Source organism: Entelurus aequoreus, linkage group LG25 (genome assembly GCF_033978785.1).
Source record: "Entelurus aequoreus isolate RoL-2023_Sb linkage group LG25, RoL_Eaeq_v1.1, whole genome shotgun sequence".
Classification (NCBI taxonomy): domain Eukaryota; kingdom Metazoa; phylum Chordata; class Actinopteri; order Syngnathiformes; family Syngnathidae; genus Entelurus; species Entelurus aequoreus.
In genome coordinates this window covers 35,435,543-35,457,134 of record NC_084755.1, presented here as the reverse complement: position 1 = coordinate 35,457,134, position 21,592 = coordinate 35,435,543, and the positions used below count along the sequence as shown (strand labels likewise).

Here is a 21,592-nt window from a genome sequence, read left to right as displayed (position 1 = left end):
GAAATGCCCGAGTGGGAACACGTGCACACAGTTACTCAGTTCGCTTCTACTTCGGCGGAGCGGCATGCACGCCAAAGTGGGAAGGTCCCCCCCCCCCCCCCCCACCCCCACGGAATGACACACACTCACCTGCTGCAAATACATAAAGGTGAGAGCCGCGCAGGACAACTGAGGGCACGCATCCACGTTGGGTAACGCCACGCATGTTCCTCCGGGATGCTGCATGTTCCTTCCTCGAGCTAAACCGCCGCACAAAAGCCCCCTTCGACCCCGACAACGCACAATCTGAGTGAGCGCGAGAAAAAGAGAAAAGAAAAGCTGTAGTGACTTCTGAGTGGTCAGCTGGAAGAAGATAGCGGCAGCCCAGTCCCATACACTGGATTACCAAGTGCTTGCTGCTCGCTGGAAGGCGGGGTGAGAGCTGACGGAGAGAGGAAGAGAGAGAGGACCGTGCTGCAGTGTATGTGACAAAGTAAGTGTGTGTGTGTGTGTGTGTGTGTGTGTGTGTGTGTAAGTGTGTGTGTGTGTGTGTGTGTGTGTGTGTGTGTAAGTGTGTGTGTGTGTGTGTGCCCAAGCCAGCAGTCAATGCGACTGTGATCACTGGAGCGTGAGGGAGGCAGAAAATTTGTTTGCGCTCATGTACGAGAGTGTGAGTGTGTTCATAACATGGCGGTGTGTGTGTGTGTGTGTGTGTGTGTGTGTGTGTGTGTTCTTGTATTGCGACCCTGCGGGCTATAGAGCGTTTTCTATTGGGGCTCCAGTACTATGGAATGCCCTCCCGGTAACAGTTAGAGATGCTACCTCAGTAGAAGCATTTAAGTCCCATCTTAAAACTCATTTGTATACTCTAGCCTTTAAATAGACCCCCCTTTTTAGACCAGTTGATCTGCCGTTTCTTTTCTTTTCTGCCCCCCTCTCCCTTGTGGAAGGGGGGGCACAGGTCCGGTGGCCATGGATGAAGTGCTGGCTGTCCAGAGTCGGGACCCGGCGTGGACCGCTCGCCTGTGCATCGGTTGGGGACATCTCTGTGCTGCTGACCCGTCTCCGCTCGGGATGGTCTCCTGCTGGCCCCACTATGGACTGGACTCTCACTATTATGTTAGATCCACTATGGACTGGACTCTCACTATTATGTTAGATCCACTATGGACTGGACTCTCACTATTATGTTAGATCCACTATGGACTGGACTCTCACTATTATGTTAGATCCACTATGGACTGGACTCTCACTATTATGTTAGATCCACTATGGACTGGACTCTCACACTATTATGTTAGATCTACTATGGACTGGACTCTCACTATTATGTTAGATCCACTATGGACTGGACTCTCACTATCATGTTAGATCCACTATGGACTGGACTCTCACTATTATGTTAGATCCACTATGGACTGGACTCTCACACTATTATGTTAGATCCACTATGGACTGGACTCTCACTATTATGTTAGATCCACTATGGACTGGACCCTCTCACTATTATGTTAGATCCACTATCGACTGGACTCTCACTATTATGTTAGATCCACTATGGACTGGACTCTCACTATTATGTTAGATCCACTATGGACTGGACTCTCACTATAATGTTAGATCCACTATGGACTGGACTCTCACTATTATGTTAGATCCACTATGGACTAGACTCTCACTATTATGTTAGATCCACTATAGACTGGACTCTCACTATTATGTTAGATCCACTATGGACTGGACTCTCACTATTATGTTAGATCCACTATGGACTGGACTCTCACTATTATGTTAGATCCACTATGGACTGGACTCTCACACTATTATGTTAGATCCACTATGGACTGGACTCTCACACTATTATGTTAGATCCACTATGGACTGGACTCTCTCACTATTATATTAGATCCAGTATGGACGGGACTCTCACTATTAAGTTAGATCCACTATGGACTGGACTCTCTCACTATTATGTTGGATCCACTATGGACTGGACTCTCACACTATTATGTTAGATCCACTATGGACTGGACTCTCTCACTATTATGTTGGATCCACTATAGACTGGACTCTCACTATTATGTTAGATCCACTATGGACTGGACTCTCACTATTATGTTAGATCCACTATGGACTGGACTCTCACACTATTATGTTCTGAACCAAGGATGTCGTTGTGGCTTGTGCAGCCCTTTGAGACACTTGTGATTCAGGGCTATATAAATAAACATTGATTGATTGATTGATTGATTGACCCTTACTGAGACATCAACAAGGAAAAGTACCGTCCGTGTGAGGACCGGTGAACAAGTTAGGGCCGAAATCCTGGTGCCAAAACGGGAAAACCATCGCCTTTAATATCCATCCATCCATCCATTTTCCTCTGCTTATCCGAGGTCGGGTCGCGGGGGCAGCAGCCTAAGCAGAGAAGCCCAGACTTCCCTCTCCCCAGCCACTTCGTCCAGCTCCTCCCAGCGGGATCCCGAGGCGTTCCCAGGCCAGCCAGGAGACATAGTCTTCCCAACGTGTCCTGGGTCTTCCCCGTGGCCTCCTACCGGTCGGACATGCCCTAAACACCTCCCTAGGGAGGCGTTCGGGTGGCATCCTGACCAGATGCCCGAACCACCTCATCTGGCTCCTCTCCACGTGGAGGAGCAGCGGCTTTACTCTGAGCTCCTCCCGGATGACAGAGCTTCTCACCCTATCTCTAAGGGAGAGACCCGCCACCCGGCGGAGGAAACTCATTTCGGCCGCTTGTACCCGTGATCTTGTCCTTTCGGTCATAACCCAAAGCTCATGACCATAGGTGAGGATGGGAACGTAGTTTGACCGGTAAATTGAGAGCTTTGCCTTCCGGCTCAGCTCCTTCTTCACCACAACGGATCGATACAGCGTCCGCATGACTGAAGACGCCGCACCGATCCGCCTGTCGATCCTACAATCCACTCTTCCCTCACTCGTGAACAAGACTCCGAGGTACTTGAACTCCTCCACTTGGGGCAAGATCTCTCCAACCCGGAGATGGCACTCCACCCTTTCCCGGGTGAGAACCATGGACTCGGACTTGGAGGTTCTGATTCTCATCCCAGTCGCTTCACACTCGGCTGCGAACCGATCCAGTGAGAGCTGAAGATCCTGGCCAGTTGAAGCATTGCCACATTGCCTCTAATCGAGCAGTGTTTTTCAACCTTTTTAGGCTAGACACGTTTTTTTTTCACTAAAAAAATCCGGAGGCACACCACCAGCAGAAAACGTTAAAAAAATGTTTTAAAAAGCTCCACCAGGTCGTCGTGCCTTATTTTGAGTTGGTTGGTGGTTTTCTGTGTGTAGTGTTTTAGTTCTTGTCTTGCGCTGTTATTCTGGTGGCCCTTCCTGTTTAGCAAGGCTATTTACGTTGTTGCTATCATTGTTGATTGTCATGTCACGTGCGGATGTACTTTGTGGACGCCGTAAGTCTTTGCTGTCGTCCAGCATTCTGTTTCTGTTTACTTTGTAGCCAGTTCAGTTTTACTTTCGTTTTGCATAGCCATTGCCTTTCCCTTTCGTTAATTTTGGGTTTAAGCTTTACATACCTTTTTACCTGCACGCTGCCTCCCGCTGTGGTCTGCATATTGGGATCACAACAAACCATCTTCGTCTCACCCGACACATCCCGACTTTTACAAAGCAATTATCTACCTACTGACATGGAGTATTACGTGGTTACCCTGCCAATTTCTACACAGCACAGACACTAAGCAACGGAACATTTGCAGATTATAATTATTGATTTGCAAAAAAATAATTTTTGGACCAATTAGGTGAAGTTGCATAATTCCCCACAGCACATCAGACAATATCTAGTGTGCCGTGAGATACAGTCTGGTGGGCCGTGGGAGATTATGTAATTTCACCTAATTGGGTTAAAAACATTTTTTACAAACCAGTAATTATAGTCTGCAAATGATGTGTTGTTGTTGAGTGTCGGTACTGTCTAGAGCTCGGCAGAGTAACCGTGTAATACTCTTCCATATCAGTAGGTGGCAGCCGGTAGCTAATTGCTTTGTAGATGTCGGAAACAGCGGGAGGCAGGGTGCAGGTAAAAGGGTGTCTAATGCTTAAACCAAAAATAAACAAAAGGTGAGTGCCCCTAAGAAAAGGTATTGAAGCTTAGGGAAGGCTATGCAGAACGAAAATAAAACTGAACTGGCTACAAAGTAAACAAAAACAGAATGCTGGACGACAGCAAAGACTTACTGTGGAGCAAAGACGGCGTCCACAATGTACATCCGAACATGACATGACGATCAACAATGTCCCCACAAAGAAGGATTAAAAACAACTGAAATATTTTTGATCGCTAAAACAAAGTAGATGCGGGACATATCGCTCAAAGGAAGACCTGAAATTGCTACAGAAAAATACCAAAAAAAGAAAAAGCCACCAAAATAGGAGTGCAAGACAAGAACTAAAACACTACACACAGGAAAACAGCAAAAAACTCCAAATAAGTCAGGGTGTGATGTGACAGGTGGTGACAGTACACCTACTTTGAGACAAGAGCTATAGTGATGCATGCTTGGTTATGGTTTAAAGTCATATCCAACAATTGCGACAACGACTTTTTACTGTCAGCTGAGTTTCGTTTTTTAATGATTTCTGCTGGTGGTGTGCCACCGGATTTTTTTCAACTAAAAAAATGTGCCTTGGCTCAAAAAAGGTTGTAAAACACTGTAATAGAGAGCCAAATACTAGAGTCCGTGAACATTGCTCCAAAGTCAGGATTTTGTGTTGATTTAATGTGCATACAAAAGTAAACATTGACAGCTGCAAAGGCAGCAATATATGATGAAACAAGACGGCAGCTAAAGAAGGACTTCCCTATTCATCCCCGAAAAAATCCGCCAGGTGAACAGCTGATTTTACGACTTCCGGTGCTGACGTGACCATAGGATGAACAAACACACTACGGTACTAAGACTATAGTGGCCATTAACAGTTAGCTTTTACAGCTGGGTTGCCCAAAGTGCGGCACAGGGGCCATCTGTGGTCCGTGACTCGTTTGTCATCGGCTTTAAGCAAATTATTATAAACAAAAATAAGACCTCTCATTTGCACCCCTGGTGGTGAAATCTGTCAAAATGAGGGTGGTCCCAAAAAGGAGGGATTTTTCAAATTGACTGTGTGTCGGTTTTAAAAGTTCCCCACCTCTTGTCAACATATGAAATAACAAGTGTGTGTAAAGATTTTAAGTGCTCCCCCTCTGGCCAACATATGTAATAACAAGTGTGTGCAAGAAATTGAAATGTGCCCCCTTTGGCCAAAATGTATTAAAAAAAATTTAAATAAATATGTATATAGAGGCATATTGTAATAACTTGAAGTAAATAAGGAAGATTAAAAAACAATTACAAACAAAAATTTCAACAAAAAAAAATGTTTTCACTAAAATCAGTCTAACAATGTGTTGACTTTTTTGTTATAAAATTGGGAACAATTCCTCATATTCTGTTTCTGTAATATTGCAATATTTTTTTGTAAAATTATTATTTTTTATGTAAAATTATTACTTTTTAACTCAAAATGGTGACATTTGTCATATAAAATTTGGACTTTTATCACAATATTTTGCCAATTTTTTTGTTCTTGTAAAATAGTGAAGTGAAGTGAAGTGAATTATATTGATATAGCGCTTTTCTCTAGTGACTCAAAGCGCTTTACATAGTGAAACCCAATATCCAAGTTACATTTAAACCAGTGTGGGTGGCACTGGGAGCAGGTGGGTAAAGTGTCTTGCCCAAGGACACAACGGCAGTAACTAGGATGGCGGATGTGGGGATCGAACCTGCAACCCTTAAGTTGCTGGCACGGCCGCTCTACCAACCGAGCTTTGGGAGTAAAATTATGAGTTTTTGCCATGTAAAATTCCGATTATTATTATTATAATATTTAGAGATGTCCGATAATATCGGTCTGCCGATATTGTCGGCCGAAAAATGCGTTAAAATGTAATATCGGAAATTTTTAGTATCGTTTTTTTTATTATCAGTATCGTTTTTTATTTTTATTTTTTTATTTTGTATTAAATCCACATAAAAAACACAAGATACACTTACAATTAGTGCACCAACCCAAAAAACCTCCCTCCCCCATTTACACTCATTCACACAAAAGGGTTGTTTCTTTCTGTTATTAATATTCTGGTTCCTACATTATATATCAATATATATCAATACAGTCTGCAAGGGATACAGTCCGTAAGCACACATGAATGTGCGTGCTGCTGGTCCACTAATAATACTAACCTTTAACAGTTAATTTTACAAATGTTCATTAATTACTAGTTTCTATGTAACTGTTTTTATATTGTTTTACTTTCTTTTTTATTCAAGAAAATGTTTTTAATTTATTTATCTTATTTTATTTGAATCATTTTTTTAAAAAGTACCTTATCTTCACCATACCTGGTTGTCCAAATTAGGCATAATAATGTGTTAATTCCACGACTGTATATATCGGTTGATATCGGTATCGGTTGATATCGGTATCGGTAATTAAAGAGTTGGACAATATCGACATATCGGATATCGGCAAAAAGCCATTATCGGACATCCCTAATATTGCCAAAATTTGAAAGTTTTCTTATAAAATTGTGACTTTTGTCGAGTAAAATTACGACTCTTCATAAAATTGCCAAAATTTAAGCTTTTCTTGTAAAATTGCGACTGTTATTGAGTAAAATTCCAACTTTTATCATAATATTGAACAAATGTTCAGTTTTTCTTGTACAATTTTGACTTGCGTTGAGTAACATTACGACTTTTAATATAATACTGCCAAAATTATAAGTGTTTCTTGTGAAATTCCAACTCATTTTTCACAACAAGCTTTTTTATTTTTACATAGTATGTATATATTATTATTGTTGTAAATACAAATCTTTATATGTCTAGAAAGGGTGGTCCTAAAGAGGTAGGCATTTTTCTCAGGTCTCAAGAAGGTAAGAAATACAAGAATGTGTGTGTGTGTGTGGGGGGGGGGGTGTATGTGTATGTGTGTGTGATGTGTGTGTGTGTGTGTGTGTGTGTGTGTGTGTGTGTGTGTGTGTGTGTGTGTGTGTGTGTGAATGCGCTGAATGTGTCAGAGGGTTCGGCCATGTGCATTTGTCGTTGCTTCGCAGGAAAACATGCTGATTTCTCACTTGTTCTCTTGATGAATTGAAGTTCTCCGACGTGTTACTGGAGGCCATCCAGGATGCTGACTGCAATCCTATAACCTTCTCTCCGTGACATTTTTTTTAATCTTTCGTACCGCTAAATAGTCAACTGAAAAGGAGGATAAAATATTAATTTGGGTGCACTTTTTCTGGAATTTTGCCCATGGTTCACAATTATATTCAAAAATCGGCTCGCTCTAGGTGACTACCAATGCGGCTAATACCTCTAAATCACTGTTAAGATGCGTTCAAAAACCGTCAACAATACTTAATTTACGTTCTGTAACCTGTATAAAAACCAAGCTGTAGCGACTGTAACGGGGAGGACGCATGGTGATGCGCGGATTGTTCTTCCAAGCGATGCAGCAGGAACTCTGGAGACAGTGTGCAGGTAGGAAATTATTTATTCCAATAAATAACTGGAGGAGGGCGTGGTCGGCGCGCCTCCTGCAGGAATGGGGTGTGTATGGCCGGCCTCGAAGCCAGCGACAGGTGAGTGGATTGCCCAGCTGGGGCTGGTTATCTAATCACCTGTCGTCTTTATTAGCAGCAGCCGGCCCGAGACACGGGTGGTTGGAGTTGGAGCCAGAGAGAGAGACACAAACAGAGACAGAACGAGGAAGAACAGAGACACACCGGACTGGAAAGTCCTAGATATATTGCTGGAAAGCAGTCCATACTTGTATGGATGTCAATAAAAACTTGCTCAACCCTGTACACCGGGCTCAAGACAGATCTATCGGCCTCAGGAGAACCCTCCACAAGCAGAGACGTTCACACTAACAAAACAAGCAAATACAAGGAGAGCGTGCCGATTGCACGGGTAATGCCTATAGCATTGTTTTTATGTTTTTTTTCATAAAGAAATACAATCATGTGTGCTTATGGACTGTATCCCTGCAGACTGTATTGATCTATATTGATATATAATGTATATATTGTGTTTTTTATGTTGATTTATTTTTTTATTTTTTTTATTATTTTTTTTAATTTCTTGCGTGGCCCGATACCAATCGGTTTGCGGACCGGTACCCGTTGGGGACCACTGTCTTAAAGCACCTCTTCCTGAGGGCATTTCAGTGTTATAACTTCACCTTTATCTTTATTTTTTAGGCCAAACTGCGTCCGTTCTCCCTCTTCTGTCGCTACAGTTTGTCTGCTTTTAGGTACTCCGTGATTGTGCGCTGCCGAACATGCTCCTCTGCTCGTAAAACCAGCAATGTCATGACGTGAAAATAAAAAATGGGGAACCGGTACTTATATAGTACGGTAGTACAGTACCATTTTTGATTCATTAGTACCGTGATACTATACTAATACCGGTATGCTGTACAACCCTAATATATACTGTATATATATATATATATATATATATATATATATATATATATATATATATATATATATATATATATATATATACACAGTTATACATACATGCATACATACATACATACAAATTACTTATTTACGAGTTTGAATGTATAAAAAAGTAAAAACAAGCATGTTTTTCTTACGTAAAGATTATGAATGATGGGTAAAATAAACATGTTTATTTTCATTTCTTGTTTCTTTTTGCTTTTTATTATTACTATTATTATTATTATTATTGTTTTTTGTTATTCATTCTTGAATGGCTTTTTTGTTGTTTTTTGCAAAATGTGTTTGTTTTTGTTTTGTCTACATATTCGAAATAAACATGAAAGAAAGAAAGAAAGAAATGATGGGTAAAATACATTTTAAAAAGTGCAGTTCCCATTTAAGCGCAAAAATTATGACTAAAGTGGTGAAAATTTATTTTGATTTGCACTTTAATTTAAATGACAGTCTAGTTAAGAAACATGTTCTTAATTGATTTAATTTATTTTTAGCACAACCTAATTGTATTAAAATGTATGCTTTGTTGGTTATTTATAAGGTCCATATGCGGTTTATCTGGTTAGTACTTATTTTACTAATCAGCCTGACTCAAGCCTAAGGTTTATGTTTTAAATAAATAATATCTGTGAATAACACATTGTTAAATATATGTTGACAAATTTGTAAACAGTAAACAGGTCATACATAACTATTGAATATGATTAAAATCAAGAATTAGGGTACTAATTCAGTGTTACATATTCGAGTGGGTTTTTGGCCACTATGTAATGGAAAAGTTGGGCCCCGTGGTCAAAAACGTTAAGAATCCCTGGTCGAGACCAGTTATAAAGCCATTGTAATGTCTACTCGCGGAAAAACAAAAATCCTAATCTACGATTTGACTCCCTCAAATGCCCTTGACGCTCCAACAACAGGGGCAGGCTGTTCTGAAAACATCCCCTAGGACACCTCAATGATGGACGCTTTTGACCTCCCTCCCTCCTCAACGACACCTGGAGTCAAACTTTTGCTTGCATGCAGAACGGCCCCAGGCCTATGAACACTACATCAACACACCCAAACAATGGGCATATATACACACACCCCCTCCCTCACCCCACGCCTTCACCACCGCTTTATTCCCCTTCGGGGTGATGGACGGCTGGAAAGCACTTCATAGCAGCAGTCGACCTCCAGGGCCCCAACTCCCCCCCCCCTGTTGCGAGTTGTCGTGATTAAATGTAACATGTTTATGTGTGTATGGCATGGAGTTTTTTTTTTCCCACTCCAGACTAGACCCCCTTAGGAGCCCAGTCTAGATTGTATTTTTTTACTCATCTTCTTCCCCAGCGTTTTAACTTTTTCCTACCTTTTACGGGGCGCCTCGTGGCGACCCATCAGCGTTCCTGTTCTATAACCCTGTACACTTGTTTGTTTGTCTAATCTTGAACGGGTTTGTGCTGAAAACATAGTTTCGTTGTACTTGTGCAATGACAATAAAGTCCTATCCTATCCTATCCTATCCTAAATGTAGTTTAAAGTAATTATTGGTCCTCCTTTAAACATAAACAAGCTGCTTGCTCAGAATAGGCTCTTGGCCAGTCAATGGGATCCTGACAGAGCGTTTGATTGACACAGCAGTGATAAGGGCGGGTCCTCCTTGTTGGAGGGGCAGGTGAATAAACCAGTGCCCTGCTTAAAATAGCTTCTGTGTGTCACTGATGTGTGCATTGCTGACTGAAAGATGTCTTCAGCCTCAATGCATCTGTTCACTCCAGTGTGTTGGGTCAAGATTGTGCATTCAAAGACACTCAAATTAATGGAAATATTGCAGTGGGAATTTAAAAATATATATTTAACCCTTGTGTAATGTTCATATTGTTGTTACTCAGCCAGTGTTTGTGGGTCTGATGGACCCGTTGCATTTTGTGGCTTTTAATGCCTCACAATCAAACACTTTTATGTTAAAACACTGAACAGATGTTTATTGGGATAAGGTAAATATATGTTCAGTATTTTAACAAAAATGTGTTTGATTGTGAGGCATTAAGTTTTTTTAAGTTATCGTGCCGTGATTTTACCAGTCCGGCCCACTTGGGAGTAGATTTTTCTCCATGTGGCCCCCGATCTATAATGAGTTTGACACCCCTGGTCTATCAGATCCTCAAATCAGCAGGGGGTAAAAAAAAAAATGCCCGTCTCTCACACCCACGACCCCTGACACCTCACCTCCGGGTCCTCAACGTGTTGTGAACTTCATTAGTATCACTCACGTCTTTGCAAACGCAGATGCGTAGTTCAATATCAATGAAAACAAAGAAGGGTGGAGGGGGAAACTGAAAAAGGAAGTGCCACTCTTCCTCAAAGCTTTGTCAAATGGTAAAGACTTCAGCCTTACTTGTATCTCCATTTCTGCAGAAAACCAAATTCACCCGTTTCCAATTGTGCACAAATGGAGGAAAAGGATATCAAAATCCTTTGTTATCCCCCATTCTCCTTATTTATTGTAATAAATGTTTAAGCATTGGTTATGTTCGGTTTCGTCAATAACCGCTTTTGTCGTCAGAGAATCCGAGGAATGTCCACTTTTTTACGTCGACCCCCAAAAATACTTTCAGAAAAATGTCTGACACTGCGGAGGCAATGGCCTGTCCACACTGTCCAATAATGCTGACTGACCTCTACTTAGTTTAAAATCAAGACTTTTCCACACCTTCCACAGAGAGCAGAGTTGGAGGACACGGTATCTAAGGTAGTCACACAACTCTTCAGTGCAAAGGCTCCAGGGTCGATGAGATTCACCCTGAATATCTTAAAGCCTTGGATTTTGTGGGACTGTCATGCTTGACAGGTTTTTTTTCAACATTGTATGTAAATTTGGGGACAGTGCCTCTGGATTGGCAGACTGGAGAGAAGGCTGTGCTCCAAATATCGTGACATCACATTACCTTGTCTCCTAAGTAAAGCCTCTTATCGAGTGCTGGGGAGGAAGCGGTTAAACTGACTTCAGACACAGAAGGTGGAATTTGGTTTCTGTCCGGTCGTGCATCACCTGACCAGCTATTAAAACTCGGAGAAGATAAGGGAATGTCCATTTCAAACAGCATTTGATTGTGTCTCTCAATGTGTTCTGTGAGGGTTGCTCCACGAGTATGAGGCCCAGGGCCAGATACGAGTCATTCAGTCCAAGCCCAATCAGAGGAGCTCGCATTACCAGCGCCCTCAAACCTGTTCATAGTGGATGCCCCCTAAAGACGCCTTTGTCACCATTGCAGTGCATTGGTGACTTGACAAGAACGTTTGATCATATTAGGCCTATACTTGCTCACCTGCACTGGCTTCCTGTGCACTTAAGATGCGACTTTAAGGTTTTACTGCTTACGTATAAAATACTACACGGTCTAGCTCCATCCTATCTTGCCGATTGTATTGTACCATATGTCCCGGTCAGAAATCTGCGTTCAAAGAACTCCGGCTTATTAGTGATTCCCAGAGCCCCAAAAAAGTCTGCGGGCTATAGAGCGTTTTCTATTGGGGCTCCAGTACTATGGAACAGTTAGAGATGCTACCTCAGTAGAAGCATTTAAGTCCCATCTTAAAACCTCCTTTTAGACCAGTTGATCTGCCGTTTCTTTTCTGCTCTGCCCCTCTCTCCTGCGTGGATAGGTTATTAGGTGACCACAGATGATGTGTTAGCTGTTCAAAGTCGGGACCATACTTGCCAACTTTGAAACCTCCGAATTCGGGAGATGGGAGGGGGGGGGGGGGGGGGGGGGGGTATGAGTATATCCGTTCGTCCACCGTGTTCAATGGAGAAGTCTGATCTACAAAATTTGCAGGCAGGATACCCCTTCCCCTTCGAGCTGTCCTGGATGAACTGAAGTAATTTTTTCCAATCATTTTGGAACTTGCAAGCGTACTTCTTCTCCTTCATCGTCGTCGCCATGTTTCTTCTTCGTTTTTCTGCTTCGTCTCTGTTATGTTTTTGGACATTACTACTTGCCATAGTTTTGAAGCAATGCACGATGGGAATCCAGTGTATTAACGTGCCGGCTGGAATAAACACACGCTGAGAAATAGCTCCGTGCCTGCCTACTTTACGGGTTATAGATAAACCTATGGATAATGGAGACATACTGTATATAATAGTCTCCTTTTCAGGTGAGAGAGGACGCTAAAGGCAGTGCCGGGTGGAAATCGGGAGAAATTCAGGAGAATGGTTGCTCCGGGAGATTTTCGGGAGGGGCACTGAAATTCGGGAGTCTCCCGGGAAAATCGGGAGGGTTGGCAAGTATGGTCAGGACCCAGGATGGACCACTCATCTGTGCATCAGTTGGCGATGTCTCTGACTTGTCTCCACTCAAGATGATCCCCTGCTGGCCCCACTATGGACTGGACTCTCACACTATTAACTAGATCCACTCGACGTCCATTGCACCGGTCGCCCGGGGGTCCCCACCAAAGTTTCTCATTGTATCCCATAGGGTTGAGTTTTTTCTTGCCCTGATGTAGGACCTGAGCCGAGGATGTCGTTGTGGCTTGTGCAGCCCTTTGAGACACTCGTGATTAAGGGCTATATAAATACACTTTGATTGATTGATTGAACATGTATGCCTGTTGGCAGGGCTGTTGATCACTCACCAGTGGGAAAGGCACAACGGTCCACATTTTTGAACTTTTTATATCCACCTAGTCTGTAACTATTTGTAAAGAAGTTGAAATATTCATTAAGCGTTAATATGTGTCAGGGGGAAAACAATAAATAACCTTATTCAATATCGATGTGAACATTGCGGGTGTACATTTTGTCTTTGGCCAGCTATCAACTACTGCCCCGTGCTGTTAGGACTTGACTACTGCACAAGCACAAACAAACTACAAATCCTGCAAGAGTACTGTGAGGCAACCAGGCAATGCAAAACGACCCCGATTACAGCTGATTCTAACATGATGAGAATGAAAAAATGTGTGCGCGTGTAGGACTTATTCTTTAAATACACACCGCTGCATGTTTTCTCCTATTAGATATAAGTGATTATGCGGGGTCGGTTTTATTGTAGTCTGTTCAAAAGGAGAGACATTAAAGGAAACAACAACTGAGATGTGTGTTGGCGTTTCAAAGCTTAATGGTAAGACGCAATCGCATGTGTATGAAAGCGAGTGTATTAGAGCGAGGGGGCATGCAACGGCAAAAGTGAGCATATTATGAAATGAAGCAGAACATTGCAACTGGATGACTGCGGGCAAGTAGCTACCTTTCATCCATTTATGCAACTGACGACAAGCTCTTGTTTTTCTGTGCTTCTCTTCCTCCACCTCCACCCTTTGGGCAAATCTTTATTTTGCACCCACACACACACACACACACACACACACACACACACACACACACACACACACACACACACACACACACACACACACACACACACACACACACACACACACACACACACACACACACACACACACACACACACACACACATATATAAGCCATTAAGCAAGTCTGTAAAGCCATTGGCAGCTTTCTTATCCGCATAAACACATTCTCCTGGATTTACACTTATTACCTTCGGTTAAAAATATAGGCATAACCTGAAAAACATGTCCCCATATTGTCCGGGAAATATAAATCACAAACATATGCACACTCACACATCAAGATGGGTACCATTTACATTTGAACGGATTTGGTACCAAATCCTGGTACCTGGGAATCGATACTGGTGCGCAACGGTACCAAGTTTTGATACTTTTATTGTTTTATTGTTAATTGTTTGAGCCACCAATCCATTTTTGTGAAAATATATATATTTTATCCATCCATCCATCCATCTTCTTCCGCTTATCCGAAGTTGGGTCGCGGGGGCAGCAGCCTAAGCAGGGAAACCCAGACTTCCCTCTCCCCAGCCACTTCGTCCAGCTCCTCCCGGGGGATCCCGAGGCGTTCCCAGGCCAGCCGGGAGACATAGTCTTCCCAACGTGTCCTGGGTCTTCCCCGCGGCCTCCTACCGGTCGGACGTGCCCTAAACACCTCCCTAGGGAGGCGTTCGGGTGGCATCCTGACCAGATGCCCGAACCACCTCATCTGGCTCCTCTCGATGTGGAGGAGCAGTGACTTTACTTTGAGCTCCCCCCGGATGGCAGAGCTTCTCACCCTATCTCTAAGGGAGAGCCCTGCCACCCGGCGGAGGAAACTCATTTCGGCCGCTTGTACCCGTGATCTTGTTCTTTCGGTCATAACCCAAAGCTCATGACCATAGGTGAGGATGGGAACGTAGATCGACCGGTAAATTGAGAGCTTTGCCTTCCGGCTCAGCTCCTTCTTCACCACAACGGATCGATACAGCGTCCGTATGACTGAAGACGCCGCACCGATCCGCCTGGCGATCTCACGATCCACTCTTCCCTCCCTCGTGAACAAGACTCCGAGGTACTTGAACTCCTCCACTTGGGGCAGGGTCTCCTCCGCAACCCGAAGATGGCACTCCACCCTTTTCCGGGCGAGAACCATGGACTCGGACTTGGACACACTGTTCCTCCTGAATCCGAGGTTCGACTATCCGGCGTAGCCTCCTCTCCAGCACACCTGAATAGACTTTACCGGGAAGGCTGAGGAGTGTGACCCCACGATAGTTAGAACACACCCTCCGGTTCCCCTTCTTAAAGAGAGGAACCACCACCCCGGTCTGCCAATCCAGAGGTACCGCCCCCGATGTATACGCGATGCTGCAGAGTCTTGTCAACCAAGACAGCCCCACAGCATCCAGAGCCTTAAGGAACTCCAGGCGGATCTCAACCACCCCCGGGGCCTTGCCACCGGGGGTGGATGAGATATATATGTATATCTCATACACCAGGGGTGGATGAGATATATTTTATGTGACATCTAAACATGACCTGATCATGAGAACTGTGCTATTCAGTTATCTTTTTTCTTATTACATTTCAATCAATCAATGTTTGTTTATATAGCCCTAAATCACAAGTGTCTCAAAGGGCTGCACAAGCCACAATGACATCCTCGGTTCAGAGCCCACATAAGGCCAAGGAAAAACTCACAACCCAGAGGGACGTCGATGTGAATGACTATAAGAAACCTTGGAGAGGACCGCATATGTGGGTAACCCTCCCCCCTCTAGGGGAGACCGAAAGCAATGGACGTCGAGTAGGTCTAGTATAATATTGTGAAAGTCCAGTCCATAGTGGTTCTAACATAATAGTGAGAGTCCAGTCCATAGTGGGGCCAGTTGGAGACCATCCCGAGCGGAGACAGGTCAGCAGCGCAGAGATGTCCCCAACCGATGCACAGGCGAGCAGTCCACCCCGCGTCCCGACTCTGGACAGCCAGCACTTCATCCATGGCCATCGGACCTGTTCCCACCCCCTCCACAAGGGAGAGGGGGGTGGGGGAATCTAAAAAGGGGGTCTATTTAAAGGCTAGAGTATACAAATGAGTTTTAAGATGGGACTTAAATGCTTCTACTGAGGTAGCATCTCTAACTGTTGCCAGGGGGGCATTCCATAGTACTGGAGCCCGAATAGAAAATGCGAGTGTGAGGCGACTGGGATGAGAATCAGCTCCTCCAAGTCCGAGTCTATGGTTCTCGCCCGGAAAAGGGTGGAGTGCCAACTCCGGGTTGGGGAGGAGACCCTGCCCCAAGTGGAGGAGTTCAAGTACCTCGGAGTCTTGTTCACGAGTGAGGGAAGAGTGGATCGTGAGATTGACAGGCGGATCGGTGCGGCGTCTTCAGTAATGCGGACGCTGTATCGATCCGTTGTGGTGAAGAAGGAGCTGAGCCAGAAGGCAAAGCTCTCAATTTACCGGTCGAACTATGTTCCCATCCTCACCTATGGTCATGAGCTTTGGGTTATGACCGAAAGGATAAGATCACGGGTACAAGCGGCCGAAATGAGTTTTCTCCGCCGGGGCTCTCCCTTAGAGATAGGGTGAGAAGCTCTGCCATCCGGCGGGAGCTCGAACTAAAGCCGCTGCTCCTCCACATCGATAGGGGCCAGATGAGGTGGTTCGGGCATCTAGTCAGGATGCCACCCGAACGCCTCCCTTGGGAGGTGTTTAGGGCACGTCCAACTTGTAGGAGGCCACGGGGAAGACCCTGGACAGGTTGGGAAAACTATGTCTCCCGGCTGGGCTGGGAACGCCTCGGGATCCCCCGGGAAGAGCTGGACGAAGTGGCTGGGGAGAAGAAAGTCTGGGCTGCCCCCGCGACTCGACCTCCGATAAGCGGAAGAAGATGGTTGGATGGATGGATAATTTTGCGGCCGTATTTGACGCTATCTATGGTATGGTGTCAAAGTTGGAAGTAGCTTCTTCCATGAAAAGCTGAATGTGTTCTGTTGCGCCCTATAAAGTGTTCATATTTTAAGTATTGTGCTTATTGCACACCAGCTGTTGGATTGGAACATTCATCTGAATTGTAGTTTTCATTACCAAATATGGAAGTGTTGAAATTGCCTTGTAAAATTGCTGATGCTAACAGTAGTGTCAGGTTCAAACACTGATGACATCTATTAAACGAGGCAAGAAGCAAAGAATCAAACAGAGGCAGAATTTTGACTCAATTGAGGAGAAACGTGTCAACCTGTAACCTCTTACAGTGTCACCCACGCTCTGACGAAAAACGTTTACGTCTCCTCCTTTATTTGGACACTCCCTGTTTACACAACAACATCTGCTTCCAAAGTAATGGGGTGTATGTAAACAGCTCTTGTTTTTGGTCACATTGAAAACAAAAGAAAAAGATGCCTCGGGCTTGGGCTAGTCCTGGATTCAGATTGAGCAGGTCTTCGATGACAATAGATAACCCCCTCCCGTCTCCTCCCATCGTACACAATGGAATTTTCCAAGCCTTTGCTTGGTTGAACCAAGACAGCCTCTTGTCTGTTCATTGGGAATTCAGAGAACGGAAACTTTTTTGATAATTTACATAAACATTTTCGGACAGTAGCCTATCTGTGCCAAAGCCAATCAGCATCAAGCAAGCACATTTTGGAAGAGTTGAGCCATACTTTACGTTTTAACATTTTCTGCCAAACACACTTTCTTTGTTGGTGTTCCAAATGTGTAACACTGCTTAGAGTGAGTTTGGCTAAATCCGCCCTAAGTGCTTTTGAGTGATTGTTTCCTTGAGCCGGTGTTTAGTCTGCAACCAGACATGACGTCACGCTCAACAAATGTATCAAAAATATGGCACCGTTTAAATTTTACGTGAACTGGTAGTACCGCGGAATTTGTTCGGTGCCTATAAAAGTACCGAATTCAATACCCGTCCCTACTTTCTACTCTTAGTTTGTGAGACATCCCACTGGAAATGCTGTGTCACAGTAATTCTATATGTTTACCACTGAGTTGTTGTGTGTGTGTTGAGCCTGGGAGTGTGCATCCATTTGTGGGTATGTGGTCTTTTACCTGCCACGCATGGCAGAGCAAGACAATTGAACACTGGCTGGGGCAATCTTTCAGCGCGCTCGTGGAGCTGAAATGTCAGCAGTAAAGGCTGAAACCTCAAGCTATGAAAACACATGTTCAATTTGACATTTGATGATTGGTGAAATAAAATTGACAAGTATTGAATACACTTTTTAAATTTCATATTATTATATACATGGCTAGAGTTAGACAGTACACTAAACTCTAAACAAATGACCATTATCCATTGAAACAGATTTGCAGTCATTTTTTTCCACCAGGTGTACTAATTCCAGTATGTGTAAATTTTTAACGAAGACTGTCCAACAACTGTTTGAGCAATTCACCGGTTTTGAACCGGCAACACAGCCTTATACGGCCCCTCAAAGATTTGGTGATGTTGCAATCACACCGATTCAAAAGGAATTCAACTCATCACCACAAATGATGTATCACAATTTTATAGAATCACTGCACTGCAAAAAACTGAAATCTTAGTAAGATTAAATATCTCAAATAAGGGTGATATTTGCTTATTTTCTGTCTGATAAGATAATTCTTCTCACTAAGCAGATTTTATGTTAGAGTGTTTTACTTGTTTTAAGTGTTTTGGTCCTAAATGATCTCAGTAAGATATTACAGCTTGTTGCTGATATGTTATGACCTATATTGAGTAAAACATGCTTGAAACTAGAATATCCACTGTTGCAAAGCTGTGTCATCAACACTCACAAGTATAAAACTACTTTTTCAAAGTAATATCTTATTTCAAGCATGAGATAAAAAATCATGACTTTGACACAATTGTGTCTCATAATTAAAACAGATGACAGCCAAATGGACTTTGCTGTTTTATTTTCAATGAAACAATAGAAAATACATGCTCATATAGTAGTCCTGTTGGAGCAGTACAGTAAACTGACAGTTAATATTTAAACATTTGACATTTCAAACTAATTTGAACAGAAATGCACATTCAGATAAATTCTTCAAAATTACAATAAAAAATTTTTTGTGTTTGAGCCTTCATTTCTAAGAACAAGAATAGACTGTGAAGTTTCAGATGAAAGTTCTCTTTTTCTGGCCATTTTGAGCGTTTAATTGACCCCACAAATGTGATGCTCCAGAAACTCAATCTGCTCAAAGGAAGGTCAGTTTTGTAGCTTCTGTAACGAGCTCAACTGTTTTCAGATGTGTGAACATGATTGCACAAGGGTTTTCTAATCATCAATTAGCCTTCTGAGCCAATGAGCAAACACATTGTACCATTAGAACACTGGAGTGATAGTTGCTGGAAATGGGCCTCTATACACCTATGTAGATATTGCACCAAAAACCAGACATTTGCAGCTAGAATAGTCATTTACCACATTAGCAATGAATAGAGTGTATTTCTTTAAAGTTAAGACTAGTTTAAAGTTATCTTCATTTGAAAAGTACAGTGCTTTTCCTTCAAAAATAAGGACATTTCAATGTGACCCCAAACTTTTGAACGGTAGTGTGTGTATATATATATATATATATATATATATATATATATATATATATGTATATATATGTGTGTATATATATATATATATATATATATATATATATATATATATATATATATATATATATATATATATATATATATATATATATATATATACACACATATATATACATATATATATATACACACATATATATACATATATATATATATACACACATATATATATATATATACATATATATATATACACACATATATATACATATATATATATATACACACATATATATATATATATATATATACACACACATATATATATATATATATATATATATATATATATATATATATATATATATATATATATATATATATATATATATATATACACATATATATATACACATATATATATATACACATATATATATATGTATATACACACACACACACATATATATATATATATATATATATATATATATATATATATATATATATATATATATATATATATATATATATATATATATATATATATATATATATATATATATATATATATATACCGTATACTGTACAACCCTAGTAGACATACAGGTGAAACCACACATTTTGACCAACTACACAGAGCTTTCACAGAAAAATAGGCTAGAAAACAAATTCGAAGAGCCGGATCATTATGCCTGGTTCACACCAACGGCGCTTGCCGCGCTTTAAAGCGGCGAGCAAAGCGCCGTCATTTGGAAGAGGTGCTACGAACGTTTGTAATGCTAGGTTCACACCAACGGCGCTTTAAAGGGGGCTTTAAAGCGGCATGCAAAGCGGCATGCAAAGCGGCATGCAAAGCGGCATGCAAAGCGGCATGCAAAGCGGCGTTAAAGCGTGAGGGTCGTCTGGTGGCATGCGGTGGCGACTGGGGTCCGCGCTTTGAACCAAGATCTGTTAAGCTTTCCTACGCTTTGAGTCAAGCTTTGTCACGCTTTGTCACGCTTTGATACGCTCTTGGCGCTTTATTCCATTCTTGACAGAGCGCCAAATTTTTTTAAACCGTTTAAAAAATGTTGCCGATCTTGCCGCATGTCCCGCTTCACTACAAGCTTTCCCACGATCCATTACGACCCTCACGCTTTAACCACGCTTTGTTACGCTTTAACGCCGCTTTGCATGCCACTTTAAAGCGCCGTTGGTGTGAACCTAGCATTAACCGACTACTCATCACTAAGACATACTAGACCAGGGGTCGGCAACCCAAAATGTTGAAAGAGCCATATTGGACCAAAAATACAAAAACAAATCTGTCTGGAGCCGCAACCAATTAAAAGCCATATTACATACAGATAGTGTGTCATGAGATATACATTGAATTAAGATGACTTAAAGGAAACTAAATGAGCTCAAATATAGCTACAAATGAGGCATGATGATGCAATATGTACATATAGCTAGCCTAAATAGCATGTTAGCATCGATTAGCTTGCAGTCATGCAGTGACCAAATATGTCTGATTAGCACTCCACACAAGTCAATAACATCAACAAAACTCACCTTTGTGCATTCACGCACAACAACAACGTTAAAAGTTTGGTGGACAAAATGAGACAGAAAAAGAAGTGGCATAAAACACGTCCTAGAAAGTCGGAGAAAGTTATACATGGAAACAAACTAAGGTGAGTTCAAGGACCGCCAAAATTAGTAGGACAAAACGGCGCTTGCCAAATACTCGAATCAGTGAAGCATGTTTAATACAAACAGTGTGCTTTATAACAATTAGGGAGGTTTGTGTCATGTTTGTCCTCATACAGAAACCATATTAAAACAAACAAAAAAAATTTTTTCCCCTCATCTTTTTCCATTTTTCATAAATTTTTGAAAAAGCTTCAGAGAGCCACTAGGGCGGCGCTAAAGAGCCGTATGCGGCTCTAGAGCCGCGGGTTGCCGACCCCCGTACTAGAGTATTAAAGAAAACACTTTTGGGTTAGAAAGTGAGCACTGATCTTTAATTTGTTCATGCAGGCAGTTATGTGTGAAAAAACAGCCCCATCCACCAATAATATAACATAACAAGTTAATGACTTCAAGACCTATACAACAAATCACACAAATTCCAGTAAAAATGTTTTACG

The 21,592-nt window shown here is 42.2% G+C and overlaps 1 protein-coding gene across 14 annotated transcripts in view; it reads right to left on the bottom strand.

The window, feature by feature from the left end:
• rbfox1 (RNA binding fox-1 homolog 1) overlaps positions 1-21,592 on the bottom strand; it is a 783,527-nt gene that overhangs the window by 341,513 nt on the left and 420,422 nt on the right. For 4 of the 14 annotated variants that reach the window (XR_009824520.1, XR_009824522.1, XR_009824519.1 and 1 more), the window contains exon 1: positions 130-425. The exons of 4 other annotated variants lie outside the window; for them this stretch is intronic. Coding sequence is in view for 6 of the 10 variants with exons in the window: in XM_062036673.1 (XP_061892657.1) it covers positions 130-225 (96 nt within the window). In the remaining 4 variants the exon portion in view is untranslated. Of the gene's footprint in view, positions 1-129; positions 429-21,592 lie in introns of those variants that run through there. 6 more of the 14 variants (XR_009824521.1, XM_062036680.1, XM_062036665.1 and 3 more) reach the window with 4 other exon arrangements.